The 19,926-nt window shown below is 51.1% G+C and overlaps 1 protein-coding gene across 2 annotated transcripts; it reads right to left on the reverse strand.

Moving 5' to 3' along the window:
- Window positions 1-2,160: 2,160 nt before the first annotated feature.
- Window positions 2,161-19,553, reverse strand: LOC105185491 (uridine phosphorylase 1). Of its 2 annotated transcripts, none has more exons than XM_011145050.3 (6): window positions 19,366-19,553; window positions 6,499-6,622; window positions 5,649-5,810; window positions 4,454-4,639; window positions 3,521-3,853; window positions 2,161-2,880 (listed from the first exon to the last, which is right to left on the reverse strand). In XM_011145050.3, the coding sequence occupies exons 1-6, from the start codon at window positions 19,398-19,400 to the stop codon at window positions 2,698-2,700; spliced, it is 1,023 nt and encodes a 340-aa protein (XP_011143352.1). In that variant the 5' UTR covers window positions 19,401-19,553; the 3' UTR covers window positions 2,161-2,697. The 2 variants fall into 2 exon arrangements, with proteins under 2 accessions (XP_011143352.1, XP_011143351.1); XM_011145049.2 differs by lacking the exon at window positions 19,366-19,553 and adding an exon at window positions 9,000-9,582.
- Between the last annotated feature and the right edge of the window lie 373 nt (window positions 19,554-19,926).

The following is a 19,926-nucleotide window of genomic DNA, read 5'->3' on the forward strand; positions in this document are numbered from 1 at the left end:
GCGCCTTCGCGAATAATTTCCTCCTGTGCGGTCCCCGCGTGTATCTCGCGAGTTCGCTGCCTGAAATGCGCCGCTGTGGGACACCCTGCTCAATCCCGTAGATCGCGAGCGTCTCTCTTCGGGTATCCTCCGGGTCACGACTCTCTCTAGTCGGCTCGCCACGGCTCGTTAAACTTACGATCGACAGCGGCGGTTCGCGACGGTTGTCGCGCTGCTCCGTGTCGGATCGCCGTATCCTCCTCTCTGTTTCTTCTGGCTACTTTTCTTCTTTTTCTTGCTACTCGTCGTCGCCCTAGCCGCGGGATATTCGCGCGACGAAATGGTGCGTTCCGTGTGTACGTATAATCGTTGGCTGTCGAGTACAGATAACAACAGGTTGTGGGAATTTGTTTCAGCCAATCGCCAATTTCGCCAAAAGTACGCGAAAATCATACAAACGCTTCGCGTTCTGCGTCTCGACGCGTCAACACGCAGGAAGTTCGAGCAGACCGCGTTTCCCGCCCCCGCGTTCTCGTCGGACGAGAGCCGAAGGGGTGGCTTTGGCGAAGATGAGACGCGATCGTCTCGCGTCCGTCGTCCTCCGGTCGACGCTCGAGTCGATCAAGTGAAGGGTCTGAGAGCGTGTGGCAGTTATAACGTGCGTTATTGCTGATAACGAGGATTGAGTTGAACGTGCAACAACAATAATAGCAGGTCGCGGCAGTTTCTCTCGGGAGGTCGAGAGGAAGGATCGCGAGCGCGATGTGACTACTGCGAGGAAAGCTCGCGACCCGGGCAGAAAAATGTCTGCCCGGACGAAGCAATTTTCCGCGGGGAAATATCGACTCGAGTCTGAACGTTCGCCTCGAGTTTTCAGAATTCAGGCTGAATTATCGAGATTCTGGTGGAATTTGGCGGAACACCCGCGATCTCCCTCGTTCATATTTCACCCGGAAAGCTGCCTCGCCCGAACAAATATTTCCCGCCATGCGGTAAAACATACCCCGCCCACATTACGAGTAACGAGAACGAACGAAAGCGCGTTAATACGTTGACTGTAATATACTGCGAAATGTGCTATCGAACCGCTACGAGAGAGTAGTGCTAATTAGACATAGACGTGTCGGGTCGCGAGAATTCTTCTCCGACGACATGTGTGTTTTTATACACACGAGGAAAAATGACTGGTCGAGTGAGCGATGTCCTTCCGGTAAAGTACACTAGGAAAAATGTATTGTTGCGTGAACCAAAATTTTGTTGTGACAAAATAATTTTGTCAAAATATGCCCAACAAAACTGTTTAGTTCCTGTAAACAAATATCTCGTTTGATTACGGTTAGTTCGTATAACGTAATACTTTTGTTACAGCAACCGAAAAGCTTTAACTATATGAATTTTGTTAAAAATACTATAATTTTTTCTTAATACATAAAATCTAAATTTTGACGCACAGAAAGACAAAATAGTATCCATTGGGCATTATTTTAGTTGATGTAAAATTTATATTTCGTTATTATGTAATTTTTATGGATAAAATAAGTAGAATGCTTAATTTTTACATATGAAATCTAAGAACAAAATCATTTGGTCCAGAGAACAAAGCAGAAAAATATATTTAGTTGAGACAACTAAATATTTCGTTATATAAAACAAGATATTTGGTTGCTAGTAAAAAATGCCTCAACTAAACAGTTTTGCTAAAGATACTAAATTGATTTTTCTAGTATCCGGCATTTCTGATTGGAATTCCCGAATCGCGACGTCGGTGCTTCACCGGATGTCGCTTGCTTCGCCCGACCAAACATTTTCCCCTGAAGCCGCCCCCTCCCCCTGCCATCGATACAAAAAAACGCCTCGGGCGACAAACCGCGAGATAGGCCCGTTGGTGGATTTCGTCTGGCAACTTTCCTGTCGATGCAAGTCCCTGAAGATCATCCGCGAGACGACGTTCTCGCGTCGCGGACCGTGATGTCACGGGGGGGGGGGGAAGGGCGAGAGGAGGAAGGTGCTTCCGCGTTCATGGTGTGGTTCAATCGGCGTGTTGACGGGCGAATCTCAAGGTCGAGCATCGTCTACTTGGGACTACGCCGGTTGCCTCGACGAGCAACAGCAGCTCGCTCGGGCCGCATCGATGCTCTTCCTCCGCGTCGGTCGCGGTCGCGTCGCCGTGACGCGCGGGTGTTGTTGGTCATGTGGAGTGCGACGATATCGCAGGTCGGATTTCGCCTCGTCCTCCTCGCGGGAGACTCGCAAAACAAACTACCGCGTTCGCGTGCGGCTTCCTCCCGTTGGAGAGGCGCGACTCCGCACGCTTTGTACTTGGGGGTGACCGGGCGCGAGACGAGACGGCGAGGAAGAGTCGAGAGAGTGTCCTCTCTCGGGGATCACGGAATACCGCTTTCTTTCTCTTGCTCTTTGTTTCTCCGCCTGCTCTGGTGCCCGGTGAGGGCGAGAGACGGCGAGACGTGTTCTGTTGTTATTATTATTACGGATGATACAGCGTGACAATTTTGCCCCGGACGCGTAGGAAGAAAAGGAAAGCAGCCCTCCTCTTTTCCCCGATTCGATTCAAGCCGGCCGGTTCCGCCGGTTTTCCTCGCAGACGAGCGAGCGCCGGTGATCGAGTCGCTGATCTCCCCGAAGGTCGAGCCGAGGTGACACCCGTCCGCGCAGCCCCGTTCCCCGGCGTGAAGCGACCGCGGATCGCCCGGCGAGCGCTTAGTCGTAATTCTCCGACTCCTGCTGCACCAGCTTGTACCGGCGCGGGCTCTTGACGCACATGGAGCCGTGGCCCTCCAGCGACAGGCGGCCCTTCCTCTGCAGGTACGTGGTGATGTAACGAGCGACCAGCGTCTGCGGCCGCATCTGCCACTCGTCCAACACCTCCTTGGGCGCCATGACCTTTGCGTCGAGTCGACATCGAGATTAGTTGGGTGGATCAATCCGGGCTCGCCCAAAGCGAGGTCGGCGGTTGCAATGCCGAGGTCAGTCTAACACGAGACAATGTGCCGAAGACTGGAGGAGTCTTCCTGTCGTCATAATAACAGTAGAGATGTGCGAATCAAGAATTTTTATGTCGAATTCGAATCGAATCGAATCATTAAAAAATTTAACATGACTATTAAACATGCAAATAATGATGGGAGATTTTAATATAAAAGGGAATATATTGATATTGTAATATCATCTTAAAATAAAATATATATTTAAATATTTTAAGTAATTTATAATTAAGTTATTAATTATAAGTTAAGTTAATTACACAAGTTAAGGGTTCAGGCATACACAGGCCTGGATGGCCCGTTTTGTAGCCCGTTGATGCGCGCAAACGCGATTGATAAATCTTTGATTCCTATTCGAATAGTTCGCACATCTCTAAATGACAGTAATAATCGTAATGATGATTGTAATTTCTGGCTGCATCGTCTCTCGTCGTGCCGAGCTCGGTGTCGCAATCGCACGCCGCCAACAGCAACCTGCCCGAGTTTCCCTTACATCGGCAGGGAAAGAATGCGCGGTAGCAGCAGAGAATGAGGTATACCTGGTCGCCTTTGAGTCGGTCCAGTAATGTCACGCACACGACGGCGGACTGGATGCCGGCGTGGTGCGTCAGCGCGGCGAAACAGAGGCTCTCCATCTCGATGTTCACCACGCCAGCTTTGTGCATCTTTGTGAGGTAGTCCATCTTGTCAGCCTCCGAGAACTCGCAGAACGCGCCGTCCAGCCGGCCCTGTTCCTCGTAGAAGTCGTTTGTGCACATGGTCTTGCCGATCACGGTGTCGTAGGGATCGTCGCGATGCGCCAGGGCCCTGAGGTCGCGGGTGAGCTGCCGGTCGAGCTTGGCCGGCCGGCGTATCAGTTTCCCCAGCACCAACTGCGACGTGATTTGTCAGTCGCGATAATTACTAAGTCGGGTAATTACTGAGCATTAGCCACGCGGAGAAAAACGTTCGCTTGAATGGACCCAATCTTCCGGTGACATGCAAACGACTCGGAAGCCTTCATCGGAAAGGCGCCAGAATTCAAGTTGACCAGAAATCTCGATATAACTTAGGCCTTATATTTAAGACCGTCTTAAGTTCACTTTCAAACACCCCATAGCCAATGAAATGATTTGTACAGCATCTGAAGATAAACTTAAGACGGTCTTAAATTTAAGATCAGACTATGAATACCAGCCTAGGACCCAGCCTAGGATCATTTTGACAACTCGAGTCGGAGACTCGAGCCAATTTCTCCTCGTGCACCAGTTAATAAAAAAAAATAAATAAATAAAAAAGTTTCTCGCTGGACCCTTTGAGCGCTATCGGGCGAAGCAGAACAGAAATAGGTCAGCGCCTGTTCTAAATCGTAAACAAACGATAAAGAAGCTGAGGCTGTCGCAGACCAGCTGAGGGACTGACGCGTAAGGGACGCGCCCACTCACAAGGGTCAGTGAAAAATCATTGGCACACGCGCGCGCAAAGGCACGTACCAGTTCCAGATAAGGTTTCAGCATCCCGTCCACAGCTTCCTGCGAGATGACGACCGTGCCGCCTTCGTAGCCGACACCGCCGCAAGTGCCGATCCTAAAGAAGACCGGGTCCTTCACCTTGGCGTGGTACATCAGCTTGATCACCTCGTGCAGCAGGATCCCGACCGAAGGTATGCCCATTCCGTGCTGAACACACGAACACCGATCGGCAATTGCAATCTTCCCATCCACTCGTGTCGAATCGGGAAGAAAGAGAAACGGGAGGCGGAGGAGGCAAAAAGAAGACGACGCGACGTCGAGAGGGCGCGAGAGCGCATCCGGGCGTTCCCGCCGCCGCGCGAGAGAATTAATTGCTCCCCCGGCGGCGCAGATCACCGCTAACGCAATTCCGTTCCAAACTTCGCTCGGCTCGGCTCGCGGCTCGGCTCGCGGCTCGGCGCGCGGCTCGGCCTGCCGACGCGACGTGCCGCTCGAGTAATTTGCGCTAACGAGCCGCTGGAAAACGGTTTGACCATCCAGCCGTGTATACGGCGCGTGTAACCAGATCAGGTAGTCACCTGCAACGGCAAGTTACCCCCAGGCTGCGCTTATCGAGAGAGCAGCCAGCGCGACTACGAGACTGAGAAGCACGTAGTGAGAAAAATTATACCGTCGACGATAATAACGTACGCATATATCGCTGGCGCGATTTTTCGAGAGGACCGCGAGAGAGATAACTACAATCTCCGCACGCATTAACCACTTTTTCCAAGAGATCGCGAGAAACGAGAGGCAACGCGAAGGAAAGTCTGTCCGGTCGGAGCCGCGGCGCGGAGTCGACCGGCATAAATTAAAGAAACTGGTGACTTTCGACGTGCAATCGACCACGGTAGGAACGGCCACGGTATAATAATACTCTCCGTGTTGGCGTGCGAAGGTAAGTCCACTCGAGGTCGTAAACATTCCGCCGGTCGATCGAATTCCAATTACGATGGCGCGCGCGAGGCGGCTTTTTAAGGGCACCAAGCAGCGCGCGTTTCGTCCGTCCACTTGACCCGCTCGCTTGTTCCTCGATAATTAATCAGGGCGGTTGTCGAAGCGGAAATAGAATTCTTGCCACAGTCTTGAAAGAAGGAGAGAGAGGGGCTGGAGGGAACGCCGCAGGCGAGCGTCGGTCGCGTCCGTAAAACGTGTCGAGTGCAATGTGGTGACTTACGCTGATCGAGAGCACCGGACCGACTTTGTACATGGAGTAGCGATAGGAGTACTGGCTGATGTCGAGGAGGGTCGTTCCGGCCGGCAGCCTGTGACCTATCTCCTTCATGATGTAATTGGCGAACTGCTCCATCCGTTTCGGCGTCCCGCCCATGCAGACGAACTGTCAAGGAGAAAGGGCTCAGCTTAGAACAGGGTAGAAAGGTGGAAAAACGTAGGACCACCTGAAATCTCCAGAAAAGCGTCTTTGATTTCTTTCTCTTAGTTTGGGAAATACCGCGGCGAAATTTTCGCCAAACTCGCGGAATCGGGAAAGTTGGCGAGCGAGCGAGAGCACACTAGGAAAAAAAATTTAGTATCTCTAACAAAACTGTTCAGTTGAGGCATTTTTTAATAGCAACCAAATAACTTGTTTTACATAACAAAATATTTAGTTGTCTCAACTAAATATATTTCTCTGCTTTGTTCTCTGGACCAAATGATTTTGTTCTCAGACTTCATATGTAAAAATTAAGCATTCTAGTTATTTTATCCATAAAAATTACATAATAACGAAATATAAATTTTACATTAATTAAAATAATGCCCGATGGATACTATTTTGTCTTTCTGTGCATTAAAATTTAGATTTTATGTATTAAGAAAAAATTATAGTATTTTTAACAAAATTCATATAGTTAAAGCTTTTCGGTTGCTGTAACAAAAGTATTACGTTATACGAACTAACCGTAATCAAACGAGATATTTGTTTACAGGAACTAAACAGTTTTGTTGGGCTTATTTTAACCAAATTATTTGATTGTTACAACAGAGATTTTGGTTCACGCAACAATACATTTTTCCTAGCGTACCTTGACGTCGCCAAACATCTCGACGAGGTCGTGGGAGCCGCTGCCGAGCGCGAGGTGGTACAGTATGTCCTGGTCCATGAGCTCGATGTTGGGGTTTCGCAGCCGTACGGAGCCATCGCTGTATCTGTGCAGATGGAGAATCCTCTCATTTTAGGGTCTCGCATATTTATCGCGTGATCCCGATTAGGACGAATGAAGATTTCGCTGATGGAAGTAGCTTCGAAACTCGCGAGCAGATTCCACGCAGCTTTGAATCACACGGAAAGCGGAGCGGCTCGATCGCGCTGTGATCGCCTTTGACACGGCGCGGCCTGCGTCTCGCCGATTGAATTTCGCCCGGCGAACGAAGGAATGCTAATCGCATCGCAGCGTCGAAAATTCACTCGGCTAATGCGATCGTAAGCCTAATCAGTCTCGGCCGCCGCGCATCGTAATTGAGTCAGCCCCGCGTTCGATCGAATAATCGCGTATCGCATTTTCGGCGAGCACGGCGACAAATTCAAGGTGGAAGTTTAATGCGACGCCGCGCCGACGCGTTCGGGACTCGTATTTCGCCGCTCTTCCCGGGCATTTGCTAATTTGTAGATATATCGGGATCGAGTATCACGCAACAGTTGTGCTTTCAATCTCTCTCGTGGGATCACGTCGCGATCACGTCGATCGAAAGCGGTGGTCTCTCTTATCTAGTCTCTTGGAGGACGGTAATCCCGGCGGACAATCTATCGGCGGACAAATTACATCGGTCTCCGCTACATTTACAAAAGAGCCGTTGCTTGTTTATCTGTTATCCGACGATTAAATCGAGCGGCAGAAAATAGGTGCGCCCGACGGTGTAATTTTCGTCACTGATCTGTAATCGCGCTTCTTTCCAATTTCAATTACCGATCGATAAATAAGACGGCAATCAAACTCTCGCCTCTCCTTATCGTCGACTTAGCGCTTTCTTAAAAGCATTTCCTTCCAGCAAATATTTACGATCGATCGAGCGAAGCAGATAAAGAAAGTAAAGACAGAGATACGAAGCGTTCGTCGGACGTGTGGCGCGTGAATTTTCGGGGCTGCGACATGCGCTTCACATCGACGGACGCATCTCTGATGTGATTTTTCCATCTCATCGTATATTGTTTTAGTCAACAAATAAATCGGGCCGAATTCGCCGTTCACGGCGACCGGCACTCTTGCGCGGATTTCCATTTCAAATATGAGAGTGTATGGAGTGTACGGAAAAAAAATTAATAATAAACTCCATATGTATAAACGATATATCCCATAAGTCCGCGCAATCTGTGCCTGCCGCGAACGTTCGCCAAGTTTCGCCCTTTCCGGCGCATTGTGACTTCTGCAGCACATTCGAAATCGCATCGGAGATGCAACCCTCGATATGATGACGTCGCGTAGCGTGCACGGCAGGCGTATGTTTGCGCGTTTCTCGCTAGCGTCCGTGCTAGCGAGTAGTTTCCATCTCGCTCGGACGACCGTGAAGGGAGAATAATGGGAAGCCCCGCTATGTACGCGGAGAAGATAGCGCAGGTACAAAAGGTTGGCAACTCGAGCGTAGATATTTCGTGCGACAAGTGCGACGAGGAATTCATACGAGCTCCTCCTCCTCCTCCTCCTCCTCCTCCTCCTCCTCCGACGGTACGTCACATAGTTGCATTCCTTTCATACTTTCTTAGCTTGCTTTTTTTGCTGCAACTCGCATTAACGTTCTGCACCTTCCCCCTCCCCCACTCCCTCGCTCTCTTTCCCGTACGATTTGCGGTGACTTCCGATCTCGCTCGCAGATAAGAGAGTATCGCGCTTCCCTTCCTGCCTCTCTCTCTCTCTCTCTCTCTCTCTCTCTCTCTCTCTCTCTCTCTCTCTGTCTCTCTCTGTCTCTCTCTCTCTCTCTCTCTCTCTCGCTCGCTCGCTCTCTCGTAACGTTCATGGCCAAAGCGCAGTCGAAACGCTATCAATATTTATCATCGACAGAATTACGACGGCTAATTATGCTAATCTCGCAAATCGGCGCTTACACGTCGGCGATTCGCAGCGCCTTTCGAATCGTCTCACTTCCGACTCGAGGAACAAACACGGTTCGTTGAATAATTAATAGCGAGCCGCAGCTCGCTCACAGCCCGGGGTCGTCGCGACACGTGCCTGTCTCGCTCTATAAGGACGCTCTATAAGGACTTTCGATGTCGAAGGCGAATCTAATGGCCCGCACACGGGGGAGACAATGTAACCGAGCTTCCCGTCGGCCGAAGAGAGCAGAAGACGAAAACTCGGCTCGTGAAGGTGAAAAGATCCCCCGCAGGAGGCTTTCCACTCAGCTTCGTTGGATTTCGTTCTCTCAACCGAGAAAACGTCTCCAGACGGCGGAGAGAACCTGCCGAAACGGTGAAAAACTTTCCTCTTTCCCGCGCGCGACTGAAACGCTCCGTACTCGCACCGGTTTTCGAATGTCGCGAACATTCGTGCGCACGCGCGCGCTCCGACTCCGAATTGGATTGTCGTACTACCTGGTCATTTTGCACTCGCATTCGTCGTCCCTCTCCTTCTCCTCCTCCTTCCTGGACGAATTGACCCGGTTGGCTTGCATCCCGGCTCCTCGGCGGAAGACGAAACGTGAGGCTCAAGCTAAACGCGAAAGCGGAGATCTCACCCTCAAATCCCGCTCCGCGCTCGCGAGGAAATCGCTCGGTGCCGATCGGTGCTAGAGTCCCTCGTCGCGGGGAGTTCGGGGTCGTCGCGACGAAAGCCACGGGAGTGGCTCGGTAACTCGGCTGATTCGCGCCGATGAAACGGGCCGCGGCGGCGAGTCCGGTCGCGCGCGAGCAGCCAGTCGTCGCCGGGATCGGAATAGTTGGCGGCGATCGCGAGGGCAACTTTTATACACGCCTGCCTAGGACGACACGAGCACCGAGCGCGTCATTTCTACCATCACACCGCCGTCGTCGCTGATTACACGTACTGCACGAGCTATCGCGTATGTGCGAGAACGCGAGCTCGGGGGGAGCGGGACGCGCGTAATAATCGTCGCTCGAAATGGACACGAATCGGGGATACAAAACGGTCAGTCAAAGTGTCAGTCTTGCTAGAAAGCGCAAATTTTTCGGCGCCGCGCTGGCCGTGTCTCCTCCATTTACCCAATCGTGAAAGAAAGCAAAACGAGAGAAGAATTTTTCTTCTCCTGACAATAATACATTTCTTCCAACAGTCTCGCTCCCGACGACGGAAGCAAGCAAAGAGGAGACAACGGGCGCTTCCGTTGCTTCGCTTTCCTAACGGAGAGAAATGGTTGCTGCAGCGACAAAGTGGCAGGGATATCGCGACACTTTGGTTACTATTTTTGTGCTTTTATTTCGATTGCCTCAGCGCGGCTTTGCTGCAGCGCGCTTTACTCGCGAATGCCCCGGGCAGAAATCAAATATGGCAATTTTTTATGCCTGATATGGCATGACTAGGCAAGCCATAAGAAGGCATTACGAGTGGACCTTATCCGCGGTCGAAATGTGGCCATTGTCTTGCAATATTTTCCCGATTATATCCCTGACCAGCGATGACGTCATTATCTGGATGCCTGATTTAGTCCTGATGGACATTTGATCAGGTTTCTCGATTTCAGGCAATTTTATCGGGGCATTTGTATGCGGCAGTGCGTTTTACTGCTTATTACCGATAAAGTTATCCGGACCCTGTTTGAAGTTTGGAAGCCGGATGAGGTTTTAATACGACGGACCGTGCGGACGATATTCTGCTCGGGAGTGGACAGTTTTCCTCTCTCGCGTCGCGCGCGCATCGACAAACTTGCCTTTTCCGCTTCCAACGGACGTCTGTTCTGTTCGCGACGCGATAAACGGCCTGTACTCCTTTAATTTCCTTCGGCGCTCTCGGGCGGGAATGCGCGAGCGAGATATGTAACGCGGCTTATCGTCGATCGGCTTTTCCCTCCCAGTCATTGGGACAGATGTCAGCGCGTTTGAGTTTAAAGGGTACTCGGTCGGCAGCAGTTAGCCTCTCGCCTCTGCATTTTTCTCATTCTCCGTGCGATGCGCGCGCGATAAAGAAAGAACATTTGCCCGATACGTGGTATCGCTCGAAGATTCGCAGCGCGGGACGCTGCCTGTCGGCGTGACGCAAGGATCACTCCTGCGAGCGATCGATCGGATGCCGATCTGATATGTCTCGGCAATTAAATCGCGCGCAAATCAAAGAGGAGCCAGCCCAGAGATAACATTATTGAATCACGTAGGAAGAGCGAGCTTTCGAGATAACGCGCGCGTTATCTCAAACACACAGCGACCACTCCTCCTCCTCCTCCTCCTCCTCCTCCTCCCTGGCCCTCTTGCTCGCGAGTGATACACGACGTGCTCCAACGGCGGCCAATGTTTGCCGGACGGAACTCGCCAACTCGGAATAACCCGGGGTAAATTTCGAATGGAAATCGAATCGTCCGTTCGCTTCCCGCGGACGAGCGAGGAATCATTCTTCCGTTCGCGCTCGCGAGCCTCGCCGACAATGTTACGTAACCGACCGTCCCCCTCCTCCTCCTCCTGCTTCCCCCGTCTAGCGCGATATCGCGTGATTACACACTCATACGAGCGCGCACCTGTTCTCCATAAAAAACGCGCTTTTATATTTCCGTTTGCGCGTCGCAGACGAACGCGCGGGGGAGAGCGAGCGGTTCCCCGGAGCGCGCGTCCCCGTGCAATTTGCCTGTAAATTGCCCGCAGGCTTCCCGTGGGATATCGATAAATAAACGGCCGTCGGCCGTTCGTTTCCTTAATAACCCGCAGCAGCGGATCGCTTGAATTCCCGGCCGAGAAACGCGTGCGAAACTCGCCATATCGCTGAGGTAAGGCAATTTTCTCTTCGTCTTCTTCTCCTTCTTCTGCTGCTGCTGCTGCTGCCTCGTCTCCTTCGCTCAGACAATCGATTCGCGACCGAGCGACGGGCGGCGGTCACGCGCGGCCGGACGAAATGGAAAACTCAACGTCCCAGCGGAATTCCTGATGTGGACATCCAATCGAATAGCGTATCCCTTATAAGGACACCACATCTGTTAGGACGTATCCGTTAGCTGCACGTCGCGCCGTTTAGGACAGATGTCTAACGTAAGAACATCTCCCTCGTTTGCAAGCTCGCCTTGCAATCGGGCTATCAGGACTCCTCAGGTGTCTCGCGACCTTTAATCAGCCACGTGGTTATGAAAATGAGAAAAACAAGAGCAGCGCGTAGAGTGACGTTTCCGCGCGCGCGCTTCTCAGTTTCGGAACGAAACGGGCGGCTTTCGGTTTCGGATTTAATCGATGGCGCATGAATCCGACGGCCATATGGTGACCGCAGGCAATGACACCGTCGCGTAATATCCGCCGGCGATATCTGATATCGTCGGTATCTCGCCGGGGTGACCCTCGCGGGCACAATGCGACCGCGCCGTTATCGTCGGCCGCAGGCCGAGCGAGTGCAAGCAGCCTCGTGCTGGGACCACCCCTGCTTTTTAAGGGTCGAATTACACGCGGAAGGCTATTTTCAAGGCTATTTTTACGAATTTTTTCCTTGACAGAAACAGTGAGATCAATGGACTTGAAATTTTCACAGTGTGTTCATCAATGTTCAAAGTATAAAATAAATTTTATTGAATCACAAGAAACGGTCCAATTTGTAATTATAGATAAAAATGCAGTCATCCGTTTGCGAGCTCTATGTTTGTTATGTCGACATAATTCCGGGTCTCTCTCTCTCTCTCTCTCTCTCTCTCTCTCTCTCTCTCTCTCTCTCTCTCTCTCTCTCTCTCTCTCTCTCTCTCTCTCTCTCTCTCTCTCTCTCTCTCTCTCTCTCTCTCTCTCTCTCTCTCTCTCTCTCATTGCTCTGAAACCAAAAACTGAGAAAGATTTTTAAATATAGCCGGTTGTCGTTATAGCCCGTACTAAAATGAAGGCGGTGAAACCAAGTTGCAAGTTGGGAGAATAATGACTGTGTACAAAAAAAAAAGTATCGAGAATGAAACTTTTCTTAACTTATAATTATATTTAAAAAAATAAATAAAATAATATATAACTGTGTTCGAGGTAGAAGCGAAAACTACATGTCTACTGTATATTGTGTAAAAATTTCAAGTTATTCGATTCAGTAGTTTTTACGTAATCGTGTCAACAGTTTAATAAAACGGCGTTCCCAGATAAATGCGTTTAAAGTTTTACGTATACTTTTTCCATACAGATAGTAACAAATTTATTTTATACTTTGAACATTAATGAATACGCTGTGAAAATTTCAAGTCCCTGTTGAATTTGTAAAATTTGTAAAAATAGCCTTAAAAACGGCCTGCTTCGTGTGTAACCCCCCCCTCCCTCTCCCAACTTAATTGCGCAATCTCGTCGGGACAAGAATCAAGGTGAGGCTTACGTGGCGAACATTCGGAAAATCCCCTTTTCGTTTCTTCTCCCTCCAGCTGGCTCCTTGCATCAATCTGCATTTTCCATCCGAATTCGGGCGCAGCGATGACCGGCCGATGCGCCGGCATTATGCGGAATACGTTATCAAAGTGCACCTGACCTCTGACCTCGTTTCCGCGTACTGGCTTAAAGTAGTATGTCGGCCGAGCGCGCCTCGGAATACGAGACGACGCGACGGCGCGTCATGACACGTGTGTGATGTTTTCGTCAATTCCGCCTTCGTTTCTCGCAAAGAGAGAGAGTCGTCGCTCGCGAGTTACGTCACGAGAGGATTCGCGGATCGACGAGGAGCCGCGTATCTGTCCCCCCCCTTCTCTCTCTCTCTCTCTCTCTCTCTCTCTCTCTCTTTGTGGCGGCGATATTCTTATAAATAATTTATTGCGCTCCGCGATAGCGCGGCTCGCGGTTATTAATTAAACGAATCGAGACGATAAGCGCGCGCGGAGAAAGATTTATGGCCGATCATTATCGGGAGAAATCCCCGCGGATTTGTCTCGGTTGTCGTCGAACAGCGCAGGAGGCAGAGATTTCGTTTTTCGCTCGCAATTATCTTCCACCTCGTATCGGACCGTTCCCGCGTAAATAGGCAAGATATGTATACACACGCGCACGTGCGCACACATGAAAACACACGCTCGATTACATCATTGATATCCGAGCGGTCGCTACCGCCGCGCGGTAAAGCTTTGGAAATTATATCGATCGGCGGTATAATCGAGGTTCGGCGCGCGCGCGCACGCGCGTGCGACCAGCTTATTTTGCATTGCATAATCCAACACGTGCGGCCGATTGAACATTAACGTCGCTAATGCGAACAATTTAACGTTTAATTCTCCTTTTACCGCGGAGAGTGCGTTCTCGCGGAGTGGCTGTTATAAAACATGCGCCATTTTCCCGCTCTCTCGATGTTTCCCCGGCACGAATCCGTGGGAGATCAAACTTCGTCTCGCGCGTTAGCGCGAAATTGCAAAATTGCAGCGGAAAAGCCAACGGAGGAGGAGGAGGAGGAGGAGGAGGAGGCGACGCGAATGACAGAAATTCGTCTCAGATTCGAAGCCACTTTTATTTTCACTCTTGCTTCAACACGATATAACAGAATATAATAAATACAATGTAAATATAATAAATACAATATAAATATAATAAATATAATAAACACAATACAAGAGACGTAATACAGATTGAGGTGAGAGCCGGCACTCTCGAATCTCAGACGCGAGTCTTTGCTGAGCCGCCCGAGCGCTAAAACCGACGATGCGGCGCCTAATCAGCATTTATTTCCGGTGCAATTTCCTCTTTGATCCTTTCCAGCGTCCAGCTCGACAGAGACGAGAGGGGGCGAATTTGCCTCCTCGCGGCGAGACAAGCACGTAATATCCGTAAGAATAAATACGAAGAAAAATATGTATTTACGACGAATTTCTGCCAAAGACGTGGCCGACTTGTATGAAATTTTTGCGAAGCACGGGCCATCCTCTCGCCGCTCGATCTCATCTGCATTTAAACAGCTGACCAAGTCCTTCCGTCGCGCGCCGAGCGTCGCCTTTGTTACACTCGACGCTTGGCCGGCGTGGTGTTTATCAAAGAAATGCGTTGCTACGAGCGTGACTCGCGTCATTGCGGCCGCTATTCGTCACTCGTTGCGTCGCACTTTGCGCAATTCGCGATCGCGCAATCCGTTCTTCCGACTCCGCCGAGATTCATCGTCGCGGCGTTGAAGCGCGCGCGCTTCGTCCTCTCTCGCGGCGTCTTCCTGATTTTTTTTCGTCACCGCTTTTCGATCTCGTTCCTCACTTATTTATTCATCTTTCTGTTGACCAGGGAAGCTGAAGATTTGTTCGTCGGCGTTCGATCCCCCCGGAAGTTCCTCCGGCTGGAAAGTGGCGCCGAGAGGAGAAATCATTCTCCCGTTGGAACGGCTCGCTGCGTCACTCAGCACGCGATGACGGCGAAAAGAAGAAGGGAAAAAAAGAGAGGGGAGTATTCGAAATCGAGAGTCTAGGGGAGTCATGGGGAGCGCGGCACCCCATGCCAGGCTCCGAAGGGTGAATTCGCGAGGCCGCACACGAGGGCTATAGAGAAAAGGACGCGATCTGCTTCCACGGTCTTCTTATTAATAGAGTCGCATCGATCGTCCAACTTTGTTGCCAACGGAAAGCAGGTAAGTCAACGTACACGTACTCATGCGTTTCACTCGGCCTCATCTTCTCCGTTTCTTTATCGCGGGAGCGGATCCTCTCGACAGTTTGCCCCGCTTTTTCCCCTCTTTTTTTCTTATTGACAGGTCGAGGTGGCCGAGAGGAAGGGGAGTTTTCTCGCGACAGGCTCGTCCGACGAGAGAATTCGAGAAAATTCTTCTCATCGATATTTTAAATAAAGAACAGACGACATCGACTTCCATCAATAAAGGAGGGGGGGGGAGCCGAAGAGCGCGGAGTGCTGCGTGTTGTGAATATTTAATTGCCGACTTTTCATCTCGCGCACGAGACTTCTATCTCGTATATCTTACGAGGGCGGTCCGATAAGTACTTAGCCTCACCGCCCGATGGCGCCACTATCGCAAGAGAAATTTACTATCGTGTAGAACATTCTCGTAGACGGCTACTGTCGAAATTTCAGCCGAATCGGACTCGTGGTTTTGTTTTGACCGCGTGTGGAAGCGGGCGTGTCCGCGGATTTTAGAAAAATGGAAAAAGAGCAATATCGGTCGGTGATTCGATTCTTGTTTTTGGAAGGGAAATCGCGCAGCGAAATCAAAGAGCGCTTGGATGCTGTGTACGGTGACTCTTCTCCTTCGATGGCGACCGTCAAAAATTGGTTTAACGAGTTTCAACGTGGTCGCACGTCGGTTTTTGATGAGCCACGCCCAGGTGCCCCGAAAACGGCTACCACGGAGGATAACATGACAAAAATCTACGATCTCGTATTGGCAGACCGCCGATTGAAGGTGCGCGAGATAGCTGAGACAGTAGGCATCTCAAAAGACCGCGTGGGTCATATCCTGCATGAAATTTTGGGCATGAGAAAGCTGTCGGCGCGATGGGTGCCGCGTTTGCTCACTCCGGACAACAAGCGCAACCGTGAGCAGTGTTTGACGCTGTTTAAGCGCAATCCGAGGGAGTTTCTGCGTCGTTTCGTGACCGTCGACGAAACATGGATCCACTGGTACACACTAGAGACCAAGGAACAGTCGAAACAGTGGACTTCACCCGGCGAACGTGCTCCGAAGAAGGCGAAGACTGTCCTATCGGCCGGATGGTAATGGCCACCGTTTTTTGAGATTCACAAGGTGTGATCTACATCGACTACCTGGAGAAGGGCAAAACGGTCACAGGGCTGTACTATGCCGAATTATTGGGCCGATTCGACGCCGAATTGCAGAAAAAACGGCCCCATTTGGCGAAGAAAAAAGTGCTCTTCCACCATGACAACGCACCGGCTCACACCTCCGCCCTCGCCACGGTCAAACTGGTCAAATTGGGCTACGAACTGCTGCCCCATCCACCGTATTCTCCAGATTTGGCCCCGTGCGACTTCTTTTTATTTCCAATCTTGAAAAAGTCACTCGCCGGGCAGAAATTTGAGTCGAATGAGGAGGTCATCGCCGCCACGGAGGCCTACTTTGCAGACCTCGAGAAAACGTATTTTTCAGACGGGTTAAAGAAGTTGGAGCATCGCTGGGTCAAGTGTATCGAGCTAAAAGGAGACTATGTTGAGAAATAAATCGCCACTTTTCCAAAATTTTCGTTTTTCTTTTGTAGGCTAAGTACTTATCGGACCACCCTCGTACACTTTTAATCCCGCGTCGTCAGTCTGACGAATTTTATTACCGCGCCATTTGCCACTTCGCAAATTCGGGATCGATTTATTCCGGACGAGAATACATCGCGGCTCGCGGGCGATTGAGCCGAGCTTCGGGGAAGACGACGGGCGACAAAACCACCAGATGTAAGCCGCGATATCGTGCAAATAGATGGACGCAATCTGGCAGGCGATCGTGAATCTTTCCCTTCGGCGCGAGTTTGCCAAGAGCGAATACGTTTGCGAATGCTCTATCAAATTGGAAAATTGTCAGTCTCCAGCAGCTCACACTCGAAGAGAATATTCGTTTCCGAAGCGAAAGATCGATTTCTTTAGTAATTTCCATGGCTCCTCGCACGTGGCAGCGATCGGTCGGTCGGCTGTCGCATAATTGCGACAAATCGCTGCGGTCGGAAAAGTCGTCGGCGTTTACACCGCGATGTTTACTACGACTCGACCGCGCGCCGACCTAATTAGAGACGCGCCTGTGTGAGTGACAGTAGCCGTCGACGCATTAGCGCGCGATCGTAAATCGTTTATCGACGTGCCTCTTTTGTAACCTGTAACGAGACGCCGTCGCGTTATCGTTGCACGCCGCACAGCTGAAGAAAGGTGGAAAAACGCAGGTGGAAAAACTGGCCGTCGTTAAAAGTTACGGATCGTTGAAGACGAAAGCCTGTCGCCCTCGCCGTCGGCCCTATCGCCGAAACGCGACACCCGTAGCTGGCGCGACGCGTATACAGGGTGTGTTGGTCACCCGAGTGACGGCGAGAAAAAAGAAGCGGCGGAGGGATCAATTTCACCTGACCTCGCCGGATCGACGATTATTTCCGCCGGCGCGGCGCGGCGCGACGCGGCCGTTAAAAACTGCTGCGTTCTTTATCGCGCGGGAAATCGAAAAGAGACACATGCGGCTGACAAATGTCAAGGTGAGGCGTCGCGCCATTGTGATTCAAGATTAACGAATTGAATCGAGGCGAGGGGAGCGTTTATCGAGCTTGTTGCGTCCCGATTCTTCTCCCCCACTTCCCCTTTCCCTCTCTCTCTCTCTCTCTCTCTCTCTCTCCCCCTCTCCCTCTCTCTCTCCCCCCTCTCTCTCTCTCCCCCTCCCCCCTCTCTCTCTCTCTCTCTCTCTCTCTCTCTGTGAGCACGGTTAACTTTTTCAATTAATCGCAATCTTCCTTACAGTCGCGTCGCGAAAACTTTGTCATTTCGATTGGTTTGAACAAAGTTCAACGACCTCCTCTCCTCTCTCTCACTCTCTCTCTCTCTCTCTCTCTCTCTCTCTCTCTCTCTCTCTCTCTCTCTCTCTCTCTCTCTCTCTCTATCTCTCCCTCTCACTCTTTCGCTCTCGCTCACATTGGAAGGATTAGCATTTGGATCGGTGGTCCGTGTTAATTTCGAGTAGTCTTCTCCAACTCGCGTGCAACTCGTCCCACATAGGCTTATTTAATCTCCTCCATTGTGAGCTTCCCTTTAATTAAAGCCGTTTCCCTGTTTTAATTAATATCAGCCGCCGACACGCCGACGGCGGAGAGAGGAGAGAGAGAGAGAGAGAGAGAGAGAGAGAGAGAGAGAGAGAGTCGGTGCGGCGCAGCCGAGAGAAAACGTGGCGACCTACGCGCGAATAGAGAAATTTTAATATTTCCGCTCTTATTACGCCCGCAGGAGGAGAGGGGAGGCCATTAGTCTTTTCATTCAAACGACACACGCCTGCACCGCGTGAGCTCACCGCAGTGTCGCGAAACGGTCGGCTATTTCCGACGATCTTTTTAAGTCTACGCGACATTCGAGTAGTCGTAATTATTGCAACCAGGCTAGTCTCGTGCGCGAAAGAAGCGTCGGCTCTCCGCTTATTTCAGTCAGTGGGAAACGTCTCTTCATCGCGAAAAGGTCTCGCGATTTCCCTCGGCGGCTGCGGTAACGTCACGAAAAATCGCAGAGAAATTTGTATATACAGTGTAATGCTCGCACGACAAACGAGAGCGACGTCTCGGCGAGGAGCTTTCGTTTCGATCACCGTGTAGCTTCACGTATTTACATTGCACATCAATATCATCTGTCGAGGTGGCATGCATCGCGACGTAGCCGAGAGGGGGGTAAGGAGTGAGAGAGCAGCGTTTCACAAGTCACAAATATGCGCGCGCGAAGCTCGATAAAGCCCTCTCCGACTGCGTGGTCGAAGGGTCGGCCGGAGGATGCGGAGCCATTTCTACCAACTCTCCGATGTTCTCATTGACGCGTACAAGGGCGAGAAAAAAGAGGAGAAGATCATTCTCGAGCGCGTCATTTTCTGTATCATCCACGGATCGCGCGAGAAGACGCTCCGAATAAAAGATTCACTCGGACCCTCTCAGCGCAAGTTCCAAAGCACTCGCGAAGGGCTGCGCGATCGACTCGCGAAGGGCGACCAGCCCAGCCCTTTTTCGTGCGCCCTCAGCAAGCGAACGTGTGCGCGAAAGAGCGAGCCGAGGAACGACATCGCGAACGGCACGTTATTTCGACTTCCTCTCCCTCCCTCTCCTCTCTCTCTCTCTCTCTCTCTCTCTCTCTCTTTCTCTCTGCTTGCTCACTCACTCACTCACTCACTCTCCTCCTCCTTTCATCGGGACGATAAAGTACTCACTCGTCGATCTCCTCCTCATCCAGCAAAAGACTCATCCTGTCGCTGTCCTCCCGGAGTAACGCGCGCGACCCAATGAAGTGCGGACCCGCTACGGGTTGTTCCTCGCCACTGCGGCAGGGGTGTAGTCCTCCCGATGATCTTCCGCAGGACTATAGTCGCGAGAGTACGCGCGTCGCGACTCTACGCGCGCGTCGCTTGCTCCCACCCCTCCGTCTGCCTTCTCCTTCTTCCTCACACACCACTTCCCCATCCCTATTCGTATGCTCCCCTCACCATCCTCGCACGAGCGCACCCTTCCCTTTCTTCCTTCCTTTCCCTTCGTGCCCCCCTGTCTGTACTACTTTTATAAGCGTGCGCGTGCTTTACCTCTGTCTCTTTCTCTCTCGCGGTGCTCACCTGTCTCGCTTTATCCTTCCTGCGTTCGCGCACAGTCGCACCGTTCGCTCTTTCACCTTGAACCACTCTTTTCACGCTCGCGTGTAATCTATATTCTCTCTCTCTCTCTCTCTCTCTCTCTCTCTCTCTCTCTCTCTCTCTCTCTCTCTCTCTCCCTCTCTCTCC

This window comes from Harpegnathos saltator, unplaced genomic scaffold (genome assembly GCF_003227715.2).
Source record: "Harpegnathos saltator strain DR-91 unplaced genomic scaffold, Hsal_v8.6 scaffold3, whole genome shotgun sequence".
Classification (NCBI taxonomy): Eukaryota; Metazoa; Arthropoda; class Insecta; order Hymenoptera; family Formicidae; genus Harpegnathos; species Harpegnathos saltator.

Excerpts from the sequence above, each read along its gene's own strand:
- LOC105185491 (XM_011145049.2), bottom strand. The coding sequence starts at position 9,079 with ATGCAAGCCAACCGGGTCAATTCGTCCAGGAAGGAGGAGGAGAAGGAG. Across the intron at positions 6,623-8,999 it reads TGCGAGTGCAAAATGACCAG|ATACAGCGATGGCTCCGTAC; the intron begins GTAGTACGACAA and ends CCATCTGCACAG. Across the intron at positions 2,881-3,520 it reads ACCGACTCAAAGGCGACCAG|GTCATGGCGCCCAAGGAGGT; the intron begins GTATACCTCATT and ends CTCGACGCAAAG.